The sequence below is a fragment of the Eubalaena glacialis genome, chromosome 14 (assembly GCF_028564815.1).
Source record: "Eubalaena glacialis isolate mEubGla1 chromosome 14, mEubGla1.1.hap2.+ XY, whole genome shotgun sequence".
NCBI classification, from domain to species: Eukaryota; Metazoa; Chordata; class Mammalia; order Artiodactyla; family Balaenidae; genus Eubalaena; species Eubalaena glacialis.
Genome location: NC_083729.1, coordinates 74,647,850 through 74,674,945, shown reverse-complemented (window position 1 = coordinate 74,674,945; position 27,096 = coordinate 74,647,850). Strand labels below are relative to the sequence as shown.

Here is a 27,096-nt window from a genome sequence, read left to right as displayed (position 1 = left end):
TATCTTGATTTATTAAAAGCACTGCTCAGAGCAAAAGGACCTGAAACTTATACAATGTTTAATTTCCCTGTCAAAATTACAGAATCAGATAGTTGAACCTGATTCTTTGTATGTAAGGATAAAATATGAGCTGAGATTAATGCTAAATCATGAGCTAGCATTAAACCATATTACATGTCTACATGTGCACACACACATATATATATATATATATATATATATATATATAGGTATATATTTTTTCCAAAGGGGTATTAGCAAATCATACACCTTATCTTCAGAATAATACTTAAACACACTGCAAAACAGCATAGACCAAAAATGAGTCACCCAAGCCCCAGGGGTTTGATTTTATGACTGACTTAGGATGGATAATTAAAACAATAATAATTACAGAAATGAATCTGTTCTTTTTGACCAAAAAGACCTATCTGCTAAGAACCAGGTCCAGATCATTTTGACTTACACATGTAAATTTTATAATACCACTACCTTGCTTTGATGTAGTCTTTTAATTTTTCAGCAGGCTTTTCACATGCTAATACACACTGTTATGCTTCTGTTATTTTTAATGAGAAAATCTTCCTCTTCCTGTCTCCAGGCCTCACCTTGTGAAGTCTGTCATTTCCATCATGATCATACACATCTGCTTGGCCAGCACAATGATATCATTGCCGCTGTCGTCCCATTTGGCCACTTCAGCATCCAGCTTGCTTTTCTCTTGGTGGAATATCTCCACCTGCTCAGCTATTTTTGCCTTCTCCTCTTGCGGTAGTTGTGCCATGATGGCCTGTGTGGGTTACAGAAAAAGTGTGACTAATGGTGACAAAGAAGCACAGACAGGAGGTTGACTCTGCCTCCAGTTAATGGCAAAGCCAGACCCTGACAAGGATGATAGGCTGCCCCACTATTCTGGAAAGTACTTTTTCTCCAGCCCCAAGAATGCAAAAGCACAGACTGGTAAGGTCCCCACATTCCCTGTCCCTGTTCCCACATACAAAAAAATAAGAGATCCAAAGGTACGTGCACATTGACAGTAACAGAACTTCTTTGTCTCTGTGATGACATATGTTTGTTCAAAAGAATCTATTCCTGACGATTTTTATATTTGGTCTTGGGAAACTTTTACCAGATGAAAGAATGCACCTCTTTCAACACTGAAATCTGTTCAGAAAAAAGAAAACAGGCCTCTGTTGCTGGGAAGGAAAAGAATTTAAAAGAATATCTGAACATCCCAAGTGGAGTGGGGAGATGTCCTGTGAGTGTTAATGAAGCCATTCATGGTTAGATGCCAAACAAAAATCCCTTATGCAGGGCACATCAGGGATGGCATACCTATTCCCAGTCCTCCTCTATGGAAATCCTGGGTCGAACATGGCTCCCTGGAGAGCCTATGAGTATGTAGAGAGAAGCTGTGATGGGATCAAATTTAGGATTAAGAAGCAAAGGTTGATTTTCAATAGTTGCTAGGTAAGGGAATGTAGAAAAGGAAAAACTACAGTTGATTCTCACTATTCACGGGTTTTTTATTTGCAAATTTGCCTACTCTCTAAAATCTATTTGAAATCCCCAAATCAATATTTGTGGTGCTTTCAGACATTCACAGACATACACAGAGCTACCAAAATTTTGAGTCATCTGACAACCATGTTCCCAGATGAGGCTGAACAAGGGTTTCTCTGCTTTCTTGTTTCAGCACTCATACCATAAACAAGCGTCCTTTCTGCAATCTATTTAGTACCACATTTTCCACATATTTGCACTCTTTATTGGTGGTTTTGCTGTTTAACTTGGCCCCCAATCCTAGTGCTGTCTTGTGTCTAAGCACAAAAAGGCTGCGATGTGCCTAATGGAGAAAATACATGTATTAGATGAACTTCGTTCAGGCATGAGTTTTAGTGCTCCCAGCTGTGAGCTCAATGTTCATGAACCAAAACTATCTAATAAGATATCTAAACAGAAACACTCATTAAACAAGATTACATATTGATGGGTTGAAGGAAATATTAAGACTAGCAGCTCTCAGTAAGCTAACCCTGTATTTCCCCTAGGAGCAATGATTCCGTAGTTGCTAATTAAGCATTCATGGTGACTTTATAGAACATAAAGGCCATGAATAAAGAGAATCAACTGTATTTGTTAGACACTATTTATGTAGCAGGCACTGAATGAAATGTTTGACATCACCTCACTGCCTCCTCAAAGAACCATTTACAACCTGCTTCACTGAAAGGAACACGTGGATCAGTGTGTCAGCACTGGTATCCCTCTCATTCTGGGATGCACATATTCTCCAGAAGAGCATGATTTGGGGTACCGACAGCTGTTGCAAAGGACAAGTAAATAGCACAAAAAAAACCTTCTTTCTATATTGTAAAGTTCCTCCCAATGTGAGTGAATTGTTCAAAGGAGAGGTAGGTAGCTGGTATCTAATAGAAATATCAGTGGATATAAGCTCAGAAAAACTGGGCTCAACCTGGCTCTGTAACTGACTTGGCTACTGGATCACATCCTTAACGTTCTATAATATAAGAATAGTAAACAATTACCTCAAAATGTTATGGTGCACAGAAAATGAAATAATAAATGTAAATTGAAAGTAAGCATGTGTGGGATTATTGTTAACATTATATTATCATTATTTCTGTATGAGTTTTCTTCTAGCTGCTCCTCTAGCTTATTACTTAGTTGCCATCAAAGAGAAGGGATAGGCTCAGAGACTATGTGACTCTCTATAAATAGAAGATTGACATGATTCCTTGAACACAAGCATGTATACTGGGTACTGTATTAAAAGGCTTATGAATGTCAAAAATTTAATCTACTTAATTATTCTACAAGATTAATACTATTATTACCCTTATGTTATTAATGATGATACCAAGATCCAGGGAAGTTAATTAAATTTTGAATATTACACAACTAATGAGCTATAAGAATAGGATTCAAACCCAGGTCAGCTAACACCATACTTAACCATTGTGCACAATGGGATCACCATGCAGGACCATTCGGGTTAGACACTGCCCCGTGGTCCCAGCCCAGTGGGGCAAAGGTCACTAAAACTCTAGGCTCTGTCCACCAGGCTGAGCATCCTAGACAAGCCTTCATCTGCCCAGGGTAAAGGGGTGACTTTGTCTGATTTGCATAAAGGTGTCCTTGAACCAGCAGCTTCCCAGATGCTACATCTTACTAATAGACAGCCATGTCTATGAAATCCCATGCATGCATGTGTATGACTTTATACAAATAGCATGTGAGTGTGTGTGTATGATGTATGTATATACTTATGTAGATAAATATGTGTATGCGTGTGTATACAAAAATTACAATCCATATTTTGAAAGCCAGACTGGTGTAAATACAATAGTTAAGGTATTAAAATACTAATATTTGAAAAATATTTTACAGTACTTTTAAAATTGAATTTAAAAAGATAGGTAATATACAAAAGAGCTTGTTATAAACTCACATATGCAATATCGTACTAATTGCAAGGCAGCTAGCTATTCCAATACCTTTTGAGATAAGTTTGAATTTGCAGAAGTTTCCTAAAGCATCCCTGTCTGATGTTCTAATGCTGTCTTAGATTCATTTGTCCTCCTCATACAAAATTGATAATCATGTTTTACTTAAACCTCACAAGTCCTAACCAGCATCATTTAAAGCATCCATTAGGTGCTTCTCTGTAAAAGAATCTATAAAACTACCTGACAGACCTCCATACTCTACATTCAATCTCTAGATTCTAGCAATAAACCTGTCATTGTCCCAAAAGGGTTAATTTGTGTATTAAAGGGTGTACACGTGTCTATCAACTGTATCACTTGAGTTTCAATTGTGCAGTTTAGCATTTGAATGTTTACTCTCTTGCTCTAACTCTCTAATTTCGAGTAATGCCCTACCTCTGACTTCTCTTTGAGCTTCCTGAGGGCAGAGGCCTCAGCATCCTTCACAGTGTAGAAGCTAAATACATATCTCTTGATTGACTGCTTACACATTTTTCCACTCACTGCATCAATGTAGTTTGAGAGAAGTTAACAGAACTGACATACGTTTTCTAAGGGCACGATTCCGAAGAAAAACTGGCTCCTTAAAGCAGATTTGTGTAAGAAGATGTTATTTTGACTCTAGGGGCGCTCCGCCCGCATAATGCACTTAATGGTGTGTGATTTGGGTGTAAGAGTCATTATATTTGCTTCTGCTTATGTAGCTATCGATGAAGTAAAGTTGTTTCCTAAATATTATTAAAATGCTCTTAGCTTTTAAAAATTCATAATTGACCTTTTCTGAAACTGGAATTTAAAAAAAGGTTATCTATAAACAGTAGATCACAAACTGTGAAATTTGCAAGTTAATCAAATTAAAATTCAACACATGAGTTTTAATTAGGTCTTATCAATGTAACTCAGCAGTTTGAAATGTTAACACATTAAAGCCGTTCTAGCTAGGAAAACAAAAATTAGAGGCTGGCTACATTCAAATCAAGTTGAATACAAAATATATGACATGCAATTGTTCTTTCCCTCAAACTAAGGAAACATGAGAAAAATGATTTTCATGGCCAAAGGGAAAGACAACAAATCAGCTTTTCTGTTTGTGTCATGTGATCACCTGGGGCGGTCTGAGATTTTTGGCTGCTTTCTGTGTAGCTAAGCACAGCTGTCCAGATTGTTGATCTGAGGCCCCAAGTCAGTGGCATCAGAGACTTGAATTCACAAAGTTTTTTAACCACCCTGTTCCATGCTCCTAGCCTTTCCTTTGAACATCCAACCATTTTTTTGTGATTGTTTTAAACTTTATTTATTAAATGAAAGTGCAAATCACTGACACAAGCCAACAACCACTCAGCCCAGAATCTTTTTCTTCAATCTAAATCTCAAGGAGCATTTTTCCAATCTCAAAAGGATTATTTTTCCTATCCCAAGATGAAAAAAGACTTTTAAAGTCTATGGACCTCCAAACTGATATGTTAGTTTCTTAAACACAGAGCAAGAGTCTAACATTTTAAGGCTTTAAGTACATAAATGTTTATAAATAATGATTTAAAAGGTTAAAGCTTAATGTGCCCATTTCTACTTACTTGGTTTTAAAGCAGGATAATAAGCATAAGTAATTAAGGAGTGGGTGACTTTTACCTGTCTCAGGCTGTGAAGTGAATTGGAAAATTGAGGTTCTTGTCTCATTAGTTCAAGTAAAAACTTTCACGATGGTCTGAATTATCTAGCTCTTTCAGGTTAAATTATTGGTCAGCCTTCTAATGAATGACTACCTTGTGCTACAAGCATCATCATCTTCTTCTTCATCAACTTAACATTATGTAATAACTCGTGATACATTTCATCATGCATTTCTCCTAATAACATTATGAAGTAGGATGCTGTATATATATATATATATATATATATATATATATATATATATATATATATATACACACACACACACACACACAAGGAGATGGGGCAGGGACAGGTTAAGAAAGTTACCTCAAAGCCACACAGCTTGGCCAAGTTCATATTTAAAATCAGGTTTGTGTGACTCCAAACAATATATTTTATCATGAAGGTTAAATGCCCAAGAGTTGTTGCTGATCAATTTTAACTATGTCAGCTTGTGAGGAAAGAGTTTATAAGATGTCATGTTTAGGAACAAAGGGCCTGATCATTTCTATATTTCATCAGATCAGGGTATGATTGTTCTCATTCATTCTCTCTCTCTCTCTCATTAAGTATTGTAGACAAGCAGCAGACAGGAACACATAAAGGAAAAAAACATTCACTCTAATTTCAGAATTTGAGAGCAATGTTGGAGTGGGTACTAAATTCTTTTCTCCCACCATAACCTCCTCTTAGATTAATTTACCATTTTCAGAGAAGAATTTCTCTGAATGAGAACACAAAGTAACAGGGGCGAGCAGGCTGCTGGAAAGAGCAACTGCCTCTGTCAGAGACAACTTTTGCCTCCTTCACAATTTCGACCAAGTTAACACACGTCTCTGGTCAAAAGTTCGACCATCTGTCATCTCAGCAATTCAGTGCACCCTCTTATTTCCAATTTACAGCCATAATTCTATGTCTCTGATTTGTCATCATATAATTATAGGCTTAAATAGGCTGACTCAATAACTAATGCTGTCTGCTGCAAGTTACTCACACAAACCTCATGATAGATCGCAAAGACAAATCAGCAAGTGCTGGATTACAGGGGTACTTTGTTCTTATTATCCTGGCCCATGTTCATCATTCATGCTGAAAAATCTTTTGAAAAAGACTATTATTGTCTTTTCACCCACTGGGTGAAGAAATAATAAATGATGTAGAGAGGTGCCACCTGACTTTTGTTTCCACCCATCATAACAGACTTGATGTCTAATGTAATGGAAGTACAATGGGACTGTATTCTTCCTTGTAAAAAATGAGGCTAATCATGCCATTTTGACAAGATGGTAATTAAAAGATTAAGATAAGGGTTGTACAATATGCCTTAGTCTTTGAGAAAACAAGTCAATGGATACTTGGGCTGTATCAATACTAAGTTGCAGTCAGTCAATTAAATTGACTTTGAATTGATTAATGTTTGGGTGAACTACTCAAACTTGCCCTTTGTCATTGACATAAAAATGCTGGTTTTAGTTAATTTTGAAGATGAATTGACTTGATTGATGCATTAGTTTAGCATTATGCCAGCATAGGCTCAGAGGACTCTCAGCTTAATCAACTTCCCTATTTTCAACATTTTAGGGGGAGTAAATAGAGTCTACAAGGTATTTTTTAAAGTAGGGAGCTTCATACTCTTTTGTGCACTTTTCTACTGTCACCAGCCTGTGATTAGAAGAGATTTCTCTGCCAAAGGATGACAGGTCATCCCTTATTGAGCACTTAATATATGTCAAGTATTTTGCTCATTATTTTAATATATTAAGTAATTAGAACCTCAGAAGAATCTTATCAAACAAGTCTATTATTTACATTTTACAGATGATAGGACTGAAGCTCTGAGAAATTAAGCAGCATGTAACATAGTCCCCTCTCTACTCTTCACAATTCAAAATGAAGTCTGTCTGAAATCAAAGCCAATGCATCTTCAATGCTCTGCCTTTTACTCTCACATTACCCTTATCAATGTCCATATACAACTTCTGTATCATTTAGTTGTTGGATGAGACTATCAGGAGAAATAAGATTTTAAGTACAAAGACTTTCTTGACTCAACATAAAGCTTCGTCTGAGTTCTCTTTATTTTAACCTTTGATTGGCTATTATTTCCTACTCTTCTTTCACAATTCCTAAGCCACTGTGAACTTTCTAAGGTTTCTTAACCCTATGCTAAATTACCATCTCTTTCTCATGCTTCCTATTCATTTTCTTTTCTTAAGTGAAACTTAACAAAGAAAATTAGAATATCTAATTCTCAGTTATACTCTACTTTGATTATTTTTGCCCTATGGAAACTGAGCCTTTAAAGGGAGGAGAATCTCGCCCTCTTGCAATGCCTAGGAATTTTATCTCCTGCCACCTGCCTTGATTACCAGCATCTTACCCTCAAGGAGCTCCAGCTAATAAGATTGGTCAGATTCCAGAATCTTCTTTGGAAGACTTGTGTTGGTGGACAATGTCACAGAGTGTTCGAGGGTGTTCAAATGTCAGCCAGAGTGGTGATCTTTCTGTTGCTTCTTGGTCCACACCTTAAGCTGGTATATTTCTCATATGTCTCTGTAATTTCTTTTTCAATCACATGGTAGACAGATCTGGGGCTACTGCCTTGGCCATAGGTAGGTATCGGGGGAAAAAAGTTCTCTCTCTACTCTGATGGTCTTGAACGAATTTCAAAATATGTGGTATTGTTTATCAGAGACCCTAGGCCAGAGTATGGAGCAACAATAAGCCCACAAATAACAAAGTAGTACTCTAATTCTCCATTTGTGGTTTCTTTTGTGTGGTTAACAAGCTTGGAGACTTCAAGCAGAACCATGGTGTCTGTGCCAAAGTAAGATCTGAGCATTCCTGTATCCCCTGGTCACTGAATCATCTAATCATGATCCCCAACCCCCAACAAATCCACCATACACATAAGTTTTGCTGTAATGTGTCTGCTATGTTTTGAGTTATGGAGAGAGAATGGAGTTAGAAGGAATCAGAATCAGTGGTGGTTACTTCCAATGTGTAAAATGTGAATTGCTAGAAACAACCCCAGATGAGGCACAGATTTCTGAGCCCTGAATCTCTGCGATTCCAGGTCCCTGGAAATCAAAAATTCCCTCAAACCAATTTGGTGAACACAGCCCCTGTGCACCAAACCAAAGTCCTGGATGTCCACTCACCCGTGCACTCTGCCCTGCAATGAGCTGGTCATCCTCCGTCTGAACACTTGTCCGGCTACGTACATCATAATCTTCCTGCTCAAAGTCTGAATCATCCTCTAGTTCTTCTGGGGTCTAAAAATACAGAGGAAAAGAGAAAAATCAGCATACAGATCTCCCTCGACTTACAATGGGGTTAAGTCCCAATAAACCCACTGTAAGTTGAAAATATCATGTCAAAAATGCATTCAATACATTAACCTACAGAACCTCATAGTTTAGTCTAATTTACATTAAACATGCTCAGAACACTTACATTAGCCTACAGTTGTGCAAAATCATCTAACACAAAGCCTCTTTTATAATAAAGTGTTGACTACCTCATGCCATTTATTGAATACTCTATTGAAAGTGAAAAACAGAATGGTTGTCTGGGTACAGAATAATTGTAAGCAGATTGGTTGTTTACCCTTGTGATCGCGTGGCTAACTGGGAGCTGCGGCCTCTGTGCCTATACAATAATAATGGATAACATGCTTTAAGTGCCTTCCATATGCCTATCAATCACTTTTCTAAGTGCTTTACATACACTAACTCACACAGTTTTCTTGACAGTCCTATGATGTAGACACCATTTTCTCCATTTGACACATAAGGAAACTGAAACATGAGAGGATATACCTTGTTCAGAGTCTTCTAGGGCAGGCAGTTTGACTCATGTACTCGAAACTACCATGCCTTGTTAATTCTAAGAGGATAAACACAGGAGGTGGCAAGGATGGTGCAGGAAGGGAAAACAGTGCATTAGAGTGACATTCTCTGTTCAACTGCCTTTAGCCAGAAAGCTGATGGTCACCCACAACCTGCCTCTTGGCACATAGGAGCACCACCTCCCAGGGCTCTGTCTTTCAAAAGGAAGGAACAGATCACAGGCAGCACTGATGATGCAGTTGCCCATTCCCCATCTAAAAGGGCATATTTTAATTAATTCTGCTGTTTTATTTGGCTACCTCAGTGTAATTAATCAGGTGTGGTTATTGATGAAGTCTTGAGATTGGTCAGACAGGCATAAAATGGGGTCCTTGGTGCCAATATCACATTATGCTTAGTAATTTTCCAAGCTTTAGCATATCCCTCTTGTTTTCCTTCTCTCTCACATCAACCTTATTAATATTTACTCAGTCATCTACAGATGTTCAATATTCTTTCACAGGAATATTAAAAGAAAGAGGTTTTGTTCCCATGCTTTATTAACTCAGGCATGGGTGGGGTGGGCAAACCCTGGTTCCCATAACTGGTGGTGTTTTCATTGTGGACAGAGACAAGAATCTCTGTTCATTTCTCACTCTTCTGGAGTGTGTCGAGGAACAGTTACAGCAGGTTGGTAAATTCTGCTGACAGATGAGATGACAAGATTGTAGACACTTTTCATCATTAGTTTTTGAAAAAGACAGAGAAAAATAAAATGGAAAACCTCACTCAACAGAAAAAAGGAGCAAATGACAGTACCTATAGTACTGTGTCCAAACATTGCAGTGATTTGCACATTCAGTAGATGAGTCAATGGCAAATGTAACCTGGCAACATAAGGCTCATAACGATGAGCTTGTATTCAAGCGGCTACAGCTCAGGAACCAAAATACAATTTAAAAATGAAAAAATGTCATTATTTCATTTTTTTTTAATGTGTAACTGATTCACTTTGCTGTACACCTGAAACTAACACAACATTGTAAATCAACTATACTCCCATAAAAATTTTAAAAACAATAAAATAAAAATGAAAAAAAAAAAATAATAACCTGGATGTGGACCCAGGGGACCTGAACATTTGGGGCCTAACTCTGCCGCTGATAGACTGTGTGTCTTTCACAAGCCACTTAGAGCTTTTCTACCTCCACACTCATAAAATGGAGATAATAACTGCTACTTGCCCTGCCTGCCTCACAGGATTCTAGGATCAAATATATATGAAAATGCTTGTTAAACAATAAAAGTAAACTAAAGTAATAAGTGATAGTGATCATTATTATGCTTAATTATAAAATATACACCTAGTAACAACAGCTACAATCATCATCATCATCATCGTAGCAATCATTTTTTACTAACCACTATGGGTCAGGCATTCAGCTAAAGGATTTAATCCTTACAATGACCTAATGAAATAAATTTAATCCCCATTTTATAGATGTACAAACAGGTTCAGAGTTGTTAGGTAAATTTTCCAAGGCACCACACCTAGCAAGTCGAGGGTTCCAGAGCTTTTAACCATCACAAATACCACCAGACAAATGGATGAGATTAAAATATTTTCTTGTGCCTAAACCGTGCAGCAAACCCATCCAAGCCACCTATATACATAGTTCTGTGCATGTGAAGTTTCCTAATTTCATGTAAATGTGTCTCCTATCCATGCTGTTATTTTTTTTTTTAACTTATTCATTTTGAGTGTTAATTTGACTGGTCAAGGACCTCCACAAATTAAAGGAGACATGGAAAAATATTGATGGCCTGCAAATGGGCCAGAGATAATTAGACTTGTATCATTAGATAGTGTCATAGGGTAAAAGGAATAGAAAAAATATGCAATTCACTGGACTGGAGGCTGGAGAGTGAAGGTCAAACCTCTCAGTTCTGTCCTTATGTGCTCTCAAGGAAGGCCTTTTTATAAAAATAAAGAACCACTTTAACCTACCCTTGGCTCCATGGTTCTACTAATAAAGTATTTGGCCTGTAAAATATCTCCCTTTTAAGAGTCTATCAGATTAATTTGTGCATACTACAGAAGTCCAAGTATATCATGTGACTTTTCCAGGGTCACACCACATGTCAGCTGCAATACAAGATCAATCTACCTGCCTCAGTTTCCCAATCAAATGCTCAATCTTCTCTACAACAGCTTCTGTAAAGAAGCAAAATGAGAAAAAGCTGAAGAATTTACAGTCATTTCGCCAGGACATGTGAAAAATGTAGTAAGGACAATTTAAATGAACAGCTCAAATGTAAATGAGTTTCATTGGGAGCAGAAAGATGACACAATTTGGCAACTGCAACAGGAGAGTTTGGGGGATGCATGAAGAAGGATTTCCCAACAGATCTCTAATCACTGGAATGGATTGGAAATTAGAAAGTAGAACTGAAGATTTCCTAAAGCCAATATAGAACAAAATCTCCCTCATCAGGACTGATTGGTCACTGGCATCTCTATTCTGTATTACTCAGGAGGCTACCTAACCTAGCTCCTTTTTTCTGCCCTTACCCCACACTTTCTATTCTCACCAGTATAACCAGGATGTTCCACTTAAGATCTAACTCAGATCATGTTATTGTCCTGCTCAGAAAACTTCAATGGCTCCCATCTCTCATTCATTGGGGTTCTTAGGCCACATGTGCCATTCTCTCTGCCTGGAACACACTTCCCCTAATACTCTTATGGCTTGTTTCCTCCTCCTTCTCCAAGTATCTTCCCAAATGTCACCCAGTGGTCACCCTTCATAAAACCCACACCCATCCTGTGCTCTATCCCCTTTATACTGCCTTGTTTTTCACATTAACTAGTATGTTATATCTATTTTTTTGTTCTCTGTCTCCCACCAAAGGAATATAAATTCTTTGAGGATTGGAACCTTTGTTATTTTGTTCACCTCTGTATTCAGGGCACTTCCAACAGTAGGACATCTAGTAAGAATTCAACAAATGAATTAAGTCATTAAATGAATGAATGACTAAGATCCAATTACAAAAAAATTTTAAAAATCATACTAAATTATTTTTAATTGAGTTAAGAAAACAAAACTAGGGATGTTATGGGACCATGTTGATAACAGCAATCTGTAATAGGTAAATCAGTTTTGTCACATAAGTTGTTTCTAAAGTCCCTTCAATGCTTTATTTTCTAGCTATGACAAATATTCTGACTCCAATCTTTGCAATTTTGATAATATTGCTGACTAATTTAACAAATTCTATCTCATTAATTGATTGTATGAAGATAAGTTTCATCCAGAAGGTTGAAGAAGGGAAATATTTCTTGGGAACCTACTAAGGTCAGGCCTATACTAGTGCTTTATAGCTGCAGTAATATTTGTCCCCATTTACAGATAAGGAAACTGAGGCATAGAGAAGGAAATTAGCATGCCAACCACTCCAAAATAGTTAAGCCATAGGTTCCCAAACTTTATTGCTTCAAGCATTGTCTCAGTAATTTTTTCATGGTGTTTCTAGGCTAAAAAACAAAAGAAAACTAATGGTTCTGCTTCTTAAGCAGTTAGATCATAAAAATGGATTAAGTTGATTGGCCCTAACAATTTAGTGCCTGTTGCACACTGCATTACTTCTCAAACCTTGGAATACAGTTGAACATCCATTGAGCTTGCTTTTTATCACAGCAACCACCAGAAACCCTGCATCACAAATACATGATATGATCAATATATGATCAAAAGGAATGTACCAACCTAATGTTTAAACTCTGAACCACCTTCAGCTACTATGTCACACAGTATCTGAGAGATGTTTATGTGTTTCCCTTGACATTTAAAAATATCTTGCAATGCTCCAGGGCATCTTCATGCCCATTTTGGGGGGTGTGAAGTTAAGCTATAGAATCTTATCTGAACCCTGTCCTAAGCCCTATTGTTTCTCATCCCTGCTTTCAAAAGTTTCATATGCAACCAAATTAATGGGTTCCAATTACAAAAGTTCAATGTACAGATATCATTTGTTGTCGTGGTCATTCTATGAGAAGCAACTACTGTTTTGCTGAATACAGATATTCTGACACCAAGATATTACCACCTTCTATGCTACTTTAATTTCCAATATTAAATGTTTAACTCCTTGTGTCTTAAATATACACTTGCTCCTCCTTATTTGCAGATTCTTTATTTGTGAATTTGCTTACTCACCAAAGTTTCTCATAATCCCTAAATCAATACTTTTGTAGTTATTCACAAGCATGTGTGTGCAATGTGGCAAAAACTTTGAGTCACCCAACGTGCAAATTTCCAGCTGAGGTCAAACAGCACAATGTTCCGCTTTCTTATTTCAGCTCTTGTACTGTAAACAAGTATCCTTTTTGCAGTCTATTTAGTGCCACATTTTTGCATTTTTGTGCTTTTTGTTATTTCTCTGCTTAAAATGGCTTTCAAGTGTATGTGCTGAGGTGTTGTTTAGCATTCCTAAGTGCAAGAAGGTTGTGATGCACCTTCCAGAGAAAATGCATTGGTTAGATAAGCTTCCTTCAGGCGTGAGTTATAGTGTGGTTGGCCATGAGTTCAATGTTCATGTATCAACAATATATATTAAATAAAGTGTCTTTAAACAAAAACATAAAACAATCTAATATATTGATCAGTTGATGAAATTGTGACCAGAGGCTCACAGGAACCTAACCCTGAATTCCCCCTAGAAGCAGTGTTTCAGTATTCTTTAATTCAGGGTTCACTGAATGTAACTACTGCAAATAATGAGAATCAAATATATGTTGGTGTGCCAGATTTGTCTATTCATTTTTTAAACTACCATATTAGGGTAATCAGAAAACTCCTATATAGCTGATAGATCACCAAAGACAAGCCTTGGCAAGAAACAAACAAAAAACTGTTTTATGGAACAGAGGCAGAGTTGACCTGCTCCCAAAGAGAAGTAGGAACCTGAAAGGTGAGGTTGGAATACAGGAAGGACAAGCTTTGTATGCTTCAGAGGGTTGCCTGGAGCTGGCCTGGAATGCCTACATACTAACGTCACCATTAAATATGTATTGATTGCTGAGAGGCAAGGTGATGGAGAATTTGACCTTTTAAGGTCCTTTCTGCATTTATTTTTGGGAAAAAATTCTTATTTTTCCAAAGCATAATCAATACTTTGAGAGAAAGGAGGCATGGCCAGGTTTGCTGAGAAAGAGCTCTACTTGTCTTACTGTCTTTCTTCCTGACAGTGTAATGGTTATTTTTTTTAAGCAGACTTAACCATCATACACAGAAAGCAAACCAAGAATTTAAGTACAAAATGAAGCCATTCTGGTGCTGAATGGAGAATGATTTTTAAAATAACAATTTGCACATACTGTACATTTCTCCCTTCCTAAGTTTTAAGTGGTGTGAAATCCATCTGACCAAATCACTTAAAATGTCAAGATGGAGGAATGACACTTCATGTAACAAAGATATGGCATTTTTATCTAAAATCATGGTTTTTTACAGCTCATGAATGAATAAATGAATGATGGCTATAAACTTCCTCAGCCTCCCAGATGAATGGTTGTCACAAAAATGTGACGGCTAACAAAGCAGAAAAATGGCAACAGAGGGAATATGTCTTGAGAATTATAGTGGAATTTAGTGCCAAATGCTTTGAAAACATAACTCTCATGGTCTATTACTTTATTTCACAAGTTAGTATATAATGGGAAAAAATGATATAATTTGTTACAGGCTTAAAAGGCTGACTATCCTTCCTTTACTTCTCCTCCAGTTCTCATACCTTTTCTCTCTGTCACTTTCCCATCTGCAGAGTTATCTCTTTTTCTTTCCCCCAACACACACAGTATTAAGCACTGTGCCAGACAACGCACCACAGTGAAGGGAAAATAAAAAATACAGTCTTTGCTTTCCAAACTTTCTGTCTAAAGAAGGTAATAGACATTAAAAGAAATAGTGTAACGATTATGATCACAAGCAGAAAGAGTTATAGATAGCTAAAGAATAGGCTCAGTATTTTTGAGGGAGAAAATTTAGAGCCAGGTCTTGAAAGATGGTAAGAGTTTGACAGATCTAAAATGAAGGAAGTTAGAAGAACAGGAAATATATTTGACAGTCTCCAAAGTCCAAAGTTGAACTCCACATTGTTACGTATAACTAGTATTGTCTGATACAACTTATGCAATGTGTAGGTGTGTATTATAGAGAGAGAACAATAAATCACAGATACTTCTTGAAGTATTGAGGGACCACACACAGAAAATAAATTGATTGTTACTGTTTTGCTGTGTTTAAGGGGATGTCGGTTTAGATGCTCAGTGATCACCCTGAGAGAAAGTGTTTCAAGATGCACTCAGCAGTTAACTCATGGTTTCACTGAGCAGCCTCAGAGACAGCCGTGGAGGCTGAGGATGGAGATACAGTCTAGGGCTCCCTCATCCAAAATGGTGGCCACAATCTACATGGAGCTATTGAACACTTAAAATGTGGCCAGTGCCACATGTTGAAACGTTAGTTTTGGATACATTTGAGTAAATAAAATATGTTATTAAAATTAGTTCATCTGTTTCTTTTTGCTTTATTGACACATCTACTAAGAAATTAAAAATTACAAATGTGCCTCACATTATATTTCCATTGGACAGCAGGCTTTTAAGATTAGCACCACAGACGCATCTTCTCTGCCTCAATCCTAATACCCACAAATATATCTGTGTCATCAATTATGCTTTTGAATACGTATTTAAGTTTACTAAGGAAGAGTTCTGTGGCTAAGAAAAGTGTTTGAAACCTACTGTGCCAAATTGTTGATAAGGCAAGGAGAAAAAATAGTCTCTACTCATGATGGAATATTGTGCAGCGGTTAAATGGGATGAGGTAAGCTATGTATCTTCATAGAGATAGAATTGGGTGAACAAAGCAAGTTGCAAATAACACTTATATGAGTTTTAAAATCTGCTGTATTATGTTTTCTAGTGTGTGTCTATATATAATTACTTAGACAATGGTTTGGAAGGCTCACAGCTACCTGACATCAAAAGACTGAGGATGGGAAGATAGTAGGGTAGGTGATAGGGGAGGTTTGCTGAAAGATTATTTAGCCTTATTTATAATGTCTTAATTATTTGTTACAAGAAGAAGGTAGCTCTGTATCACTTTATTGTCATTATCAATATCATTATTATTATCATTATCACTAATACTACTAAGCTGGGTCATCTTCATTTCTTTCCATTGCATGGCTTTCTGATTCTAATGGGAAATAGTGTTAGCAATGGGGAATGGAAGGGGCACCCCTAAGTTGGTATCAAATTTAGGCAACAATGTGTGTAAGAAGTAGGCAGGACATCACCCTTCAGGATATTCAGTGCTGATCTAGGCTTGTTGGGATCACTCATCCCTTTATAAGTAAAAAGTCCCCATTGTCTGACTAAATGAGGAGCTAAACAGCTTACCAAGTTAAACTAAATAATTAAAAAACAAAGAGTAAATTCTTTGGGACCCCTACTAGAAGTTCCATTCAGCTCCGAGCTACAGAAACCTCACATACCCTGATCATCAGCACAGCCTTTCTGATGTCCCGAACGCCATCGTATACCAGGCGAGAAGCATCGATGAACTCGTTCTCTTCAAATGGTTGAGGGACGTTGGCACTCAGGGCTTCAATGGCAACCTCCACTTGCTCAGCAAAGCGTGGCATCACTGTGGTAAACAAAGTGAAAAGCAGTGAATTAGACAATCTTTCTTTCATGCTCCCTTGTTTCAGCCCTTAGGGAAGATGGCAGGCTCTGGGTATCTCAACATTTCAATGAAGCTGGGTGCCTGCCTGTCCATTTTGGAGTGGATCCAATTTAGTGATCTTTGTGTCACTTACCTTCAGCAAGAAAAGCAAACCGTTACTCCTTGAATGGTGATGGTATGCAACAGAGCAAGTTTTTGAAACCTGCCTAAGGTAATGTGGAATAGTGTATGTGAGTACAGGTTTCATGTTATCCTGAGTTGAGTTCCAATTCTGCTAGTTCCTAGCTGTGAAACCTTGGCCACATTTTCTTAACCCTTCTAAATCTGTTTCTTTGTATATAAAATATGACAGTAAGCTCCTACCTTGGGGTTCAATGCGATAACGCATACAAATGCACTGGATGACATCCGGCCTTTAGAAAGCCTCAATAAATATGGACCTAACATTAGTTGCTAAAGTCATAGCCGGTTGAATAGCAGACTTTAATCTATGTTGTTTCTTAGTAAAATGTAAATGAAATGATCCAATCCATTCCACTTCTGTCTGGAATGCAGGTCTTGAGACACTGGAGGTGGGGAGATGGCTGTGGAGGGAGGCTTGTGAAAAGACTGTGTAAGAGGGGAGATGGAACACCCAGAACATTCCATCAGAAAGGCTATGAAAAGAGACCAATGGACTCAAAGATAATTTGATTTTGTTCCATTTTCCCAAACCTTGTTGATGTGCAAGAGGATACATATGAACTTTTTAAAATGTGGGCACCTCTTTCCTTAAATAAGGACACCTACATACACACTGGAAGTTTGTGGAAAGTAAACTTAGTGGCTACTTAAAAATTGCTGCTGATTCACTGATTCTCGAAAATTATAATTCAATTTTTTCAGCTGTTATCTTGTAACAATCAATTCATATGGCAAAGGAAAGCCAAAAGCACAATTATTTTTATTTACAAGGACAATAAAATAGAAACGTCATTCATCTATTTCCATTTCTGAATTTTCAGGTCTGATTCATCGTTATACTCATTTTCAAAGTCTGTGGATACTTTAACATCCATTCTAATCCCTAGTGGGAGAAACTCTGCTAAATTACTTTACTCTCTAAGGTCAGAGTATTCAAGATAAAACATTCCTTAAAAAATGTATTTGTACTAGGAAAAGTTAAATGTTATTTTAAAAAAAAAGGAGGGTGAGAGGAAAACAGAGTAACCACTCTTTCAATAGAAATTATCAAAACCAAAGCATGGCAAGGGGTGAATTTCCTTCTGTGAGTAAATTGCTATGAATGGTTCTCTATACTACTTGACTTTTTCATTTGGACCTTTAAACTGCTTTTATATGAAAGGAATTTGGAAGATATTGAGAATATTGCTGCAAATATGAATCAAATGAAAATATACTTCTAAAACCCACCACATTAAACTAAGACCATTGCAGCTATATACTTGTGGTGGGAATAAAGTGTTTTACATTTCTAAATAATCTAGATAATTGAAACTGATCTCCTTAAGCATGAAAACATTTTTGTATGTGTCATTTTCACGTGAGTATCTTTCTTAAGTGAAATTACAAATTCCTTTCCTTTCCTAAACTCAAAATTCTAAATAATATTAATTCCATTTGATATCTAAGCTGCCATAATGACCATCAACAATTTTACAGATGTATATGATAGCATCTGTAGCACTTAGCTGCACAAATTTTTGTCCCTTTTTTATAACTGATAAATGACTGGTACTCCTCCATGTATGTAAGATAAATACTCTTACAAATCAATAAGGAAAAAATAGAAAAATAGACAAAAGTTTAGAAAAGGCAATTCACAAAAAGGAAATCCCATATTATTGATAAATAAATAAGATGCTTGACTTCACTAATGAGTGGAAAAATTACAATGTAAATAATGAGATAGTTCATACCTGTTGGGGGATGAGCAAACAAATTAAAACTTAAAATATCCGTCTTATTGAGCATGTGGAAAAAAGGGAACCCTTCTACTATAGATGGAATGAAAAATGGGAACATATCATTTTGGAAAATGCTTTGTCAAAATCTAGTAAAATGATGCTTTCCAGAGCCAGTCAGTGAGTTGCGAAATTAGCTAGGGCATAGCCAAATGCTGACTTCTGAGGAGATACTGATTAGGAGACTGAGTACACTGGGGGCACAGGAATGTCTTTGTGTCTCTAGAGTTACAGTTGTTTTTTGTTAGGTTGAATATTTCAAGAATTAATAATAACAAGAGTTACATTAAACCTGAGGATAATAACTGCTTTAAGGGAGCTCTTTCAACTGACTCCAACCCAGACCTATTCTGAGTCCTCTAACTCAGGGGGGAACCACCGTGATCTGTGCACCCCAGGTTCACAGACTATACATATGGATGGGACAAAATGAACTTAAGGATGTAAATCAGGAAATAGCCAGTATATTAAATCGAGTAAGTCCTGAGGTCTAAGTGTTTACTGGGAACAGAAAGCTAAAAAGATATGTCATTTGTGAGAAATTTTTAAATGCACAAGAATACTGTGCATAATTTAAACATCTACTCATTTTTATTACACATGTTCTGAAAAGATGTATGTAAACTTAAGTTATAGTGGTTACCTTTGAGAGCAGGAGAGGCATGGAATTAGGTAGAGGTCTTAAGGAGGCCTCAGGTGTATCTTATTTTTGAAATAATAATGTGAATCAGATATTGCCAAATAATATTTGTTATACCTTGGGGTACAAGCTGCGTGTCAGTTATATGAGTCTCTGTTCCTTTTGTATTTGTGAATCTTTACAAAATTCAAATTTAAAAAGAGATCAACATATTACCCTGAAGGATTTATTTCTCCTTATAGAATAAGGCTCTGAAAAAATAAAGTTCTAGCTCATGGCCCAAACATAATAGAATCCAATTTGATCCATAGTATTACGAGAGGAAGACCCTCAGAAATGCTGACTGTGATCAAATGCCTAATATTCCACTAAGATCCACCAGCTGGAAAGCTGAGTCGAGTAGTCCCTATCCTCTAGACCCTCCGGGTGAAAACCTTTGATGAAGTCCAAAAGGGAAAGTGGGGTTGTCTTGCTTTGTTTTATTTGTTCAAGGTCACCCTGAGGAAGAGGTGGGGAAGAGGAAAATGCAGGAAATGACATGCTCTCTTTCTCTACCTGCCTCTAGCCCTGATTCTCTCAAGGGAGAGAGTAGAAAGCTAGACTCTAAAGGGACCATTCTCATAAAGGATGCTCTGGGGCCCAAAACATACCCAGTACTGCTCTGAAACCCAAAGTTTGGCGGAGGGCATTCTGTTTGCTCCAGCGTGGAGTACAGAATCTCCCTTGGGAGATTTAGGAGGTGCGGTTTTTGAAGGAACAACAGTGTTGTGGATGTGGCATTGTCAGAAGAGGCAGAAAGAAGAGATTGGAACAGAAAATACCATCAATTTTCCAAAGAGGAAAAATGGTAGAGGAAGTGGTGTGGAATCCTTACTTTTCAAATAGGGGCTCAAAGGGCAGTTTAGCATTAATATTCCAATGACCTTATTTTACTCCTCAAGCTGATAAAACCTAGAACTTGAACACATTCCATTTGATATTTATTTATTGTAACTGAGAAGACATCCATTTCTCTTACCACAAGTCAGTGTTTTTCTGACCCTTAAGAAAATTTTCTTCCATGCTCTGTTCCTAAGTGCATTCAATACTTATTTATTCAGGGCTTGGTCAACTGCTAAAACTCTTTAACCAACATACCTTTGCTCTCCACACTGATGCTCTCTTTCCTGTTTTAGTTTTATCCTCTCTGGTTTTTAAAGTGATAAGATAGAAAAACAAAAGTTTATAGAACAATAATCCATCCTGACAGAACCTAAGATATTAGTTTAATTATGAATTCTTCCAACACTTTAATAGGGTTTGAAAAATGAAATACCTCCAAAGTAATACTGAGATAGAAACAGTCTCAAAGTACTTCAAATATGATACTGATTCTACTTCCCACTAATTAGGACAAAACACAGCATTGCCTTTGTGATTCACACATTGTATATTAACAGAATTTCTGATATAGAATTATATAAATAGAAGCTTCTTTCTGCTTTCCGAATTACATCCAAAAATGTAGACACCACTTTACTGTTATTTATCAGAAATCCTGGATTGCTCTTAATAGCTTATGTCCTGAAGGGGTGATCAAAGTTGGAAATAAACTTTTAAATTCTCACTGTACTTTTGTATGCAGAGTGCACACTAAGCCACAGAATGATGATATTCCAGGAGTAATGAAATCAGAGTTAAGTATGCATATAAAAATCAAGATCACCTGTTCTAGTGTTGATCAAGATCCTAAAACAGAGGTGAGGAAGATCTGCACTGAATCCTCCTGAGAGACTTCAGAGGTGAAATTTTAGAGCACAGGGTGAGTCAGTAAAATGAACAAAACATTGTGCTAAAGATGCAAATAGGACTGCCGACAACCATAAGAACTGAATCCAAGGTTAAATAGAGGCAGTAGAAATGACCAGCCAACCAACTCCATTGCCTCTGAGTAACCACCTAAAAAGTCCATGCCCTGCTGTAAATGTTCCAATGACTTCTTTTAATGTAGAGAGGACTATAAAATCTCTTTATCAAGATAGAAACACAAACATCTGACACCTGACTATAATTCCTATCTGTCTCTGTCTCCCCACTTATTCCTACATATATTCAAATGTTCCAATTAGACTGAATTACTTCTATGTCTTCAAATATGACAGAGACACACCATTTCATACCATGTCCATGATCAATTTATTCTCTCCTACTAAAATGTACTTCTTTCTTTGCCCCTGGTGAATACCTCCTCAATCTTCAACAACCAGTTTAGAATTGACTGCCATTGTGAAGCCTTCCTTAATCCCAAGACACTCCAAAGTTGGCCATTCTCTACAATTTTATAGGATCTTAATTATGCCTGCACTATTATAGTACTTAGTACACTGTATGAGGATTGTTTGCCATTTCTGTATGTCAGCTGTTTCCCACAGGAGTCACTTTTAGGCAGAGACCATCTCTTCTTCATTCATTGCATCTTAAGCCCATATTATGCTTGTGGCACAGCTATATACAGCTGGGAGAAGGATGGGAAGTGAAAGAATGGGATGTAAGAAGGAAATAATTTGTCACCGAGTATTTCAGGGACAAAATGAGAAGTTTCACATTCCACATACTAAGTCGCTCTCTTTCTGCCCATCATTTCATATTAGTTCAGTAATTTTATTAAAGAGTTTCATGAGTCATTAACCAAGTTATTAGTGGGCATTCTAGGTTTGGTCTCGAGAGACCTTTCAAAAACCTGAGCTCAGAATCCTTTCAGGACCATTTGAGTAGAAGCTTCACCACTGAGCATGGAGAAAGATTCATTATTGTATCCTTGACTAGTTGACCAAAGCCAAACTAGCATATCTGCATGCATAGGGGTCATCCAATTGTGGCGGTGCAGTCAACCAACATGCTTTCTTGAGTGTGTTCCTTACACAAATTTTATTACTGAGGATAAAAAAGAAAAAATAGACAAGGTCTCTGTTCTAGAGAAAGAACCAGTCTAATAAGTGTTAATATAAAATAGAAAAATAAGAATGAGGACATTTGAAAATAATCTAAAAAGAGAATAAAATATTAGGACCGGGATAGAATTGTGGCCAATTCTAGTACAAGAATCAGTGTAACCACACCCTCTCCATTACAAATAGTTATGATGCTTCCATTTTAACAGTTGAAGTTAGGCAGAGAATTAGGTGTTAATCAGGGTAACTGGAGCCAGAAAGTATTAATTTGGGGAGACTCTGTGGGGGCAGCTCTAGTATCCCCCTACATCAGGAAAATACTACTTGATGATGTTTCTGTAGGTAATGGATTCTTTCCTATAAATGGTTTCTATCAGACATTTCTAAGGAATTTTATTCAAACAGCCCCCAATTAGATGTCAGGTTAAGAGGAGAAGAGAATATAAAGGAGAGAATTATGTAAACCATCATTCAGGCCTGAATTTGGCCAGAAGAAAGTCTGACTGGCATTTACAAGACTCTGTGTGTACCTTGATAGTTCAGCACATCCATGAAGCATCATCAATTAGAAAGGAGCCTGTTTGAGTCTGAAGCTCCAAGTCTTACTAGTGTAGAAGTAGGAACTAACACAAACTGAAGCTGTAACACATTTGTTGCTTTGGTAACACTTAAAAATGATGGAGGACAAACCATAGCCACTGGTCATTGTTTCATATTGATTCAGTAACTTTAGTAAAGAACTTCATGACCTATAATTAAGCCATTAGAGAATGTTCTAGGGTCCCCTCATCCCAAACAGGGACCTTTCAAAATCTTGAGCTCAGAATTCTTTTTAGGGCTGCTTATGTTTCTACCTATTGGACAAGAAATAATCAAGTGGATCTATAAGTCTACCTCATGAACAAAGGTTATTTCATTACTGTATGTAATTTATAGACCCATGCACTCCCAGTAGATGTAGAGGCTTTCCTACAAGTACAAGAGTGGCCATAATCTTGTTGAAACACTTGGCTAGCATTTCCTGCATTATCCAGACCTTTACTTCTTGATTTTGCACACTCGCTCTAATACTGGTTATGATTTTCATCACCACTCAGCTTCTTCTGAGATTAAAGTTTGAATCTCTGATACTAAGTCAAATGAAATGTTCCCTAGTAATGTCATTAGATTCTTTCTTCCATTTGACATGTACACTGTTACCTTTGAATTATGTACTAGCTTTATCTTGTTTCTCTGTACAATTTCTCAAATCTGTCCCTCTCTGTTCCAACTCTCCTCTCCAATCACCTTGTGCCAATCTTGGCTTTTTTTCCCTCACTATCTAGCTCTGTTATTATCCTCTCCCGTCCTGACCAGATACTGCATAGCTCTGTCTAGACACAATGGAAGGCACTGCACGAAGAAATAGGTACATTATGGCAGAAGTTAAACACGTCCCTATTAAATCCATGTTGTGGGATCTGTTCATATGTCTTAATATTCTATCTTAATTATGCTAGTCATCACCCTTATTGTTCGTCCCATTTTTATGCATTTGCAAATATGTATGTGTGGTAGTCAGCTTCTGAGATGGGCCATTCTTTCCTGGTATTCATGCTATTGTATGATCCTGTCATCTTGAATGTGGGCTGGAACTAATGACTTGCTTCTAACCAATAGAATATAGAAAGGGGGATAAGGTGTCATGTTGGTAATCAGGTTACAGAAAGGTACTGGCTTCCCATCTTGCTTGCCTTTTCTTCTCTCTCACTTGCTCACCCTGATGGAAGCCAGTTGGTCTATGGAAAAGCCTCCATGGCAAGTAATGGAGAGAAGCCTCTGGTGAACAGCCAATAAAGAATTGAGGCCTTATGTCCAATAAGAAATGAGCAACTGAGGCCTTTCAACAACAATGTGAGTCAGCTTGGAAGTAGGTCTTTCACCAATTGACCCTTGAGATGACTGCAGCCCTGGCCCATACCTTGACTGCATCCTTGCGAGAGATCTTGAGGCAACACCACCCAACTAAGCTGTGCCGGTCTCCTGACCCACAGAAACTATGAGATAGTAAATGTTTGTAATGTTAATCCATTAAGCTTTGGTATGATTTGTTACACAGCAATAGCTAACTAATAGAATATGCTATGTCAGAAGTAGAAATAACAGTAAAAATAGTCAGAAGGACATATTAAAATTTCTGTTCATTAATTTGTAGCAGCTATGCTGGTCTAGGTTTCTGGTATATTTATTGCACTTAGGCAGAAGCTTAATTGAATCTTGATATTTGATTATATTTATTTACAAGTTAACCAGTTTGAGCCTCAGTTTACACAAGTGTAAAACAGCTGGCCTTCTGGTTTTACATAAGGTTTAAAAATAATACATTCTACAAATTTTATATACAATTTTAAATATAAACATAGGTAGTACTTAGTCACTGGGGATAAAGTGGCAAATAAAATAAATATGGTCTTGCCTTCAAGGGACTAAAAAGTGGGATGTATGTAAGATGCTTCTCATTGTGCCAAGCACACAAGATTCACAGTAAATGTTTCTTGTAATTGTCGTCTTCACACCATGACCCTTTGTATCTACCCATCCACACCCCCTTTTTCTTTGTTTACAGCAGGCAAAATCATCCGGTCTCTTTTGGATGGAGCTTGGAAGTACAACTACGTGCATGATTCATCACCAAAAAGTGGGCCTTGTGGGAGTGAATTAAACTGGAAATAGCATACAAATTAGTGTTGAAATCTCTGAAAATTGGGAAGTTGGTACAATTTATCTGAAAACTGAATTTCCCTGCTTTTATGCCCTTCTCTCTCCTTGGCAGGACTACATCATCCTTCTGATGGTTTTGCATTTTTAATAATGAATTTCCTATGAAATCTGCCCTCAGGACAAGATTTTATAAACTCACTGTTAGAATTTTCATTTTATCTTCATTGACAAGAAAGCCAGTGTTAAACACTGTATTACAGTATGACCTCACCAGATCCATGAAGAAAGGAAATCTTTAAAAGTTAGAGACTTTACCAAAAAGCTCGTAACTGGAAAAAAAAAAAAATCAAACCCAGCTTCCCTATCTCAAATTAGACACTATTTCTAAAAAAACCTCTCAGTTTAACCTAATATTCTTGTGAAAGTGTTTTCCTTCTACCTCAAATGCATACTACTATTTTATATTAGCTGATTGATTGGATGTGAATCTTGAGTAAAGTATCCCCAAATGTTTTTTAAATGTGGAGGAGAGAGTATGGAAATAATATTTAAACTCTCTAAATTGAAATCATTCTCTGTCTAGGCCAGTGATATACTAGCTTTCACTGTGCTTTCTCTTGATAACTCTTAATCAAGTTAGAAGATATTGAGCTCTGGAAGCTAGGAGCCAGGACAAAAGAAGCCCAGTTTAATCTGCTCCCTATTCCCTGGTGACTATTTGTCAGCTGTTTTTACCTCTCCAGACAACCATCAGCATCCTCCTGGCTAGTCCTAATTCTTCCATGCTGTGTATATTCTTGGACTTTCTTTCGTCAGAGTCAGTCATCTGTTCCCTCTGTGGGAGTTCCTAAAGGCTGCCATTTTCATAAACTCATGTTTGGAAAATTATAATGTACATTTCAAACATCAAAATCAAACTCAAGCTCCAGAAGGCCATACATAACCCATGAGCTGAATTGTTTGATGAAAGATGAAAAAGGACTGCTTAGAAGAAGGAAAAAAAATCTTCTAAATTCTGTCCACGATAACTACCCTAAGAGAATCAGGCAGCATGCATCTGCTTTTGTCTAGACACAAATTCCTTTCCCCAGGGAAAGAAAATGCTTGCTTGGAAAGTTCTTACATTTTAAAATCAGCATTTCAGAAATAATCACAAATCATTTATAAGTTAAGAGGAAAGGATGGCACATTTCATTCTGAAACTTAAGGAATGAGTAAAGAATTGAACATGATGTCTTATTTAGCTTACAGTGCTTGTAGAAACCTAGCTTGATAGATAGTTAATTTTGGCATCAGTGAGATTTTAAATTTTAAGATGTAATAAAATAATTGCTAGGAATTTATTGCTCTTAGTTTAAAAGATTCTGATCTTGATCATTAAGTGTGTAATTTTTAGAAAGGGAAAAACCCCTAAAATAAGGTATTATTCTATGTCACTTATGTTTTTTATTTATATTAATAAACATTTTTGAGCTTCAACTCTCATCAAGGCTGGAGGAAATGAAGAGGTAGTCTCAGATCTCAAGGGGTTAAAATTAAATTAGGAAGAAACACACACACACACACACACACACACACACACTCCTGGATAGAAAATAGAAGGGGGACAGAGAACAGAGAGGTACCTTAAGACAGAAAAATGGGCAAACACAGAGTTTGCAACACCTGGTAGGAGCTTAATGAGTTACAGTGAGTAATGGGGCACAGAGGAGTGGGATTGGCTGGTATGGTTACAGAAGACTTCGCTTCTTCTCTAGGAAGAAATCAGCTAGTGTTAGAGAACAGGTAAAATATAGAAAGGCAAACCAAGTGGGGAGGTAATTTTGTGGTCAATTTGACAGGAATATCCAGAATCTTTCTGGTTCTTATGTCCATATGTTATCCCAACTACAAGCATAGTTTCTTATTTTTCCTAATCAAACTATTTCTGGAATATTCTATGATGTTCCCATTCAAGTGATTGTTGACGTATTCTTCCTTTCTTTGATTCCAACACCTATTGCTGGCGTGGTAGGGATTCTGGGTAAAAGGAACTTACTGCTGCCTCACTTGTGCCTAGTTAATACACCCTGGCCACCAATTCCTGTGGACCCCAGCACTGGCCCTTCTGCCATTC

General features: G+C 37.1%; 1 protein-coding gene across 1 annotated transcript in view; it reads right to left on the bottom strand.

Annotated features, from left to right (window-relative positions):
• Positions 1 to 27,096, bottom strand: part of LOC133074640 (catenin alpha-2) — a 244,239-nt gene that overhangs the window by 56,251 nt on the left and 160,892 nt on the right. The window contains exons 6-8 of the mRNA XM_061168566.1: positions 16,556 to 16,707; positions 8,324 to 8,437; positions 609 to 790 (exon numbers count right to left, since the gene is read on the bottom strand). Coding sequence (XP_061024549.1) covers positions 609 to 790; positions 8,324 to 8,437; positions 16,556 to 16,707 — 448 coding nt within the window. The remainder of the gene's footprint in view (positions 1 to 608; positions 791 to 8,323; positions 8,438 to 16,555; positions 16,708 to 27,096) is intronic.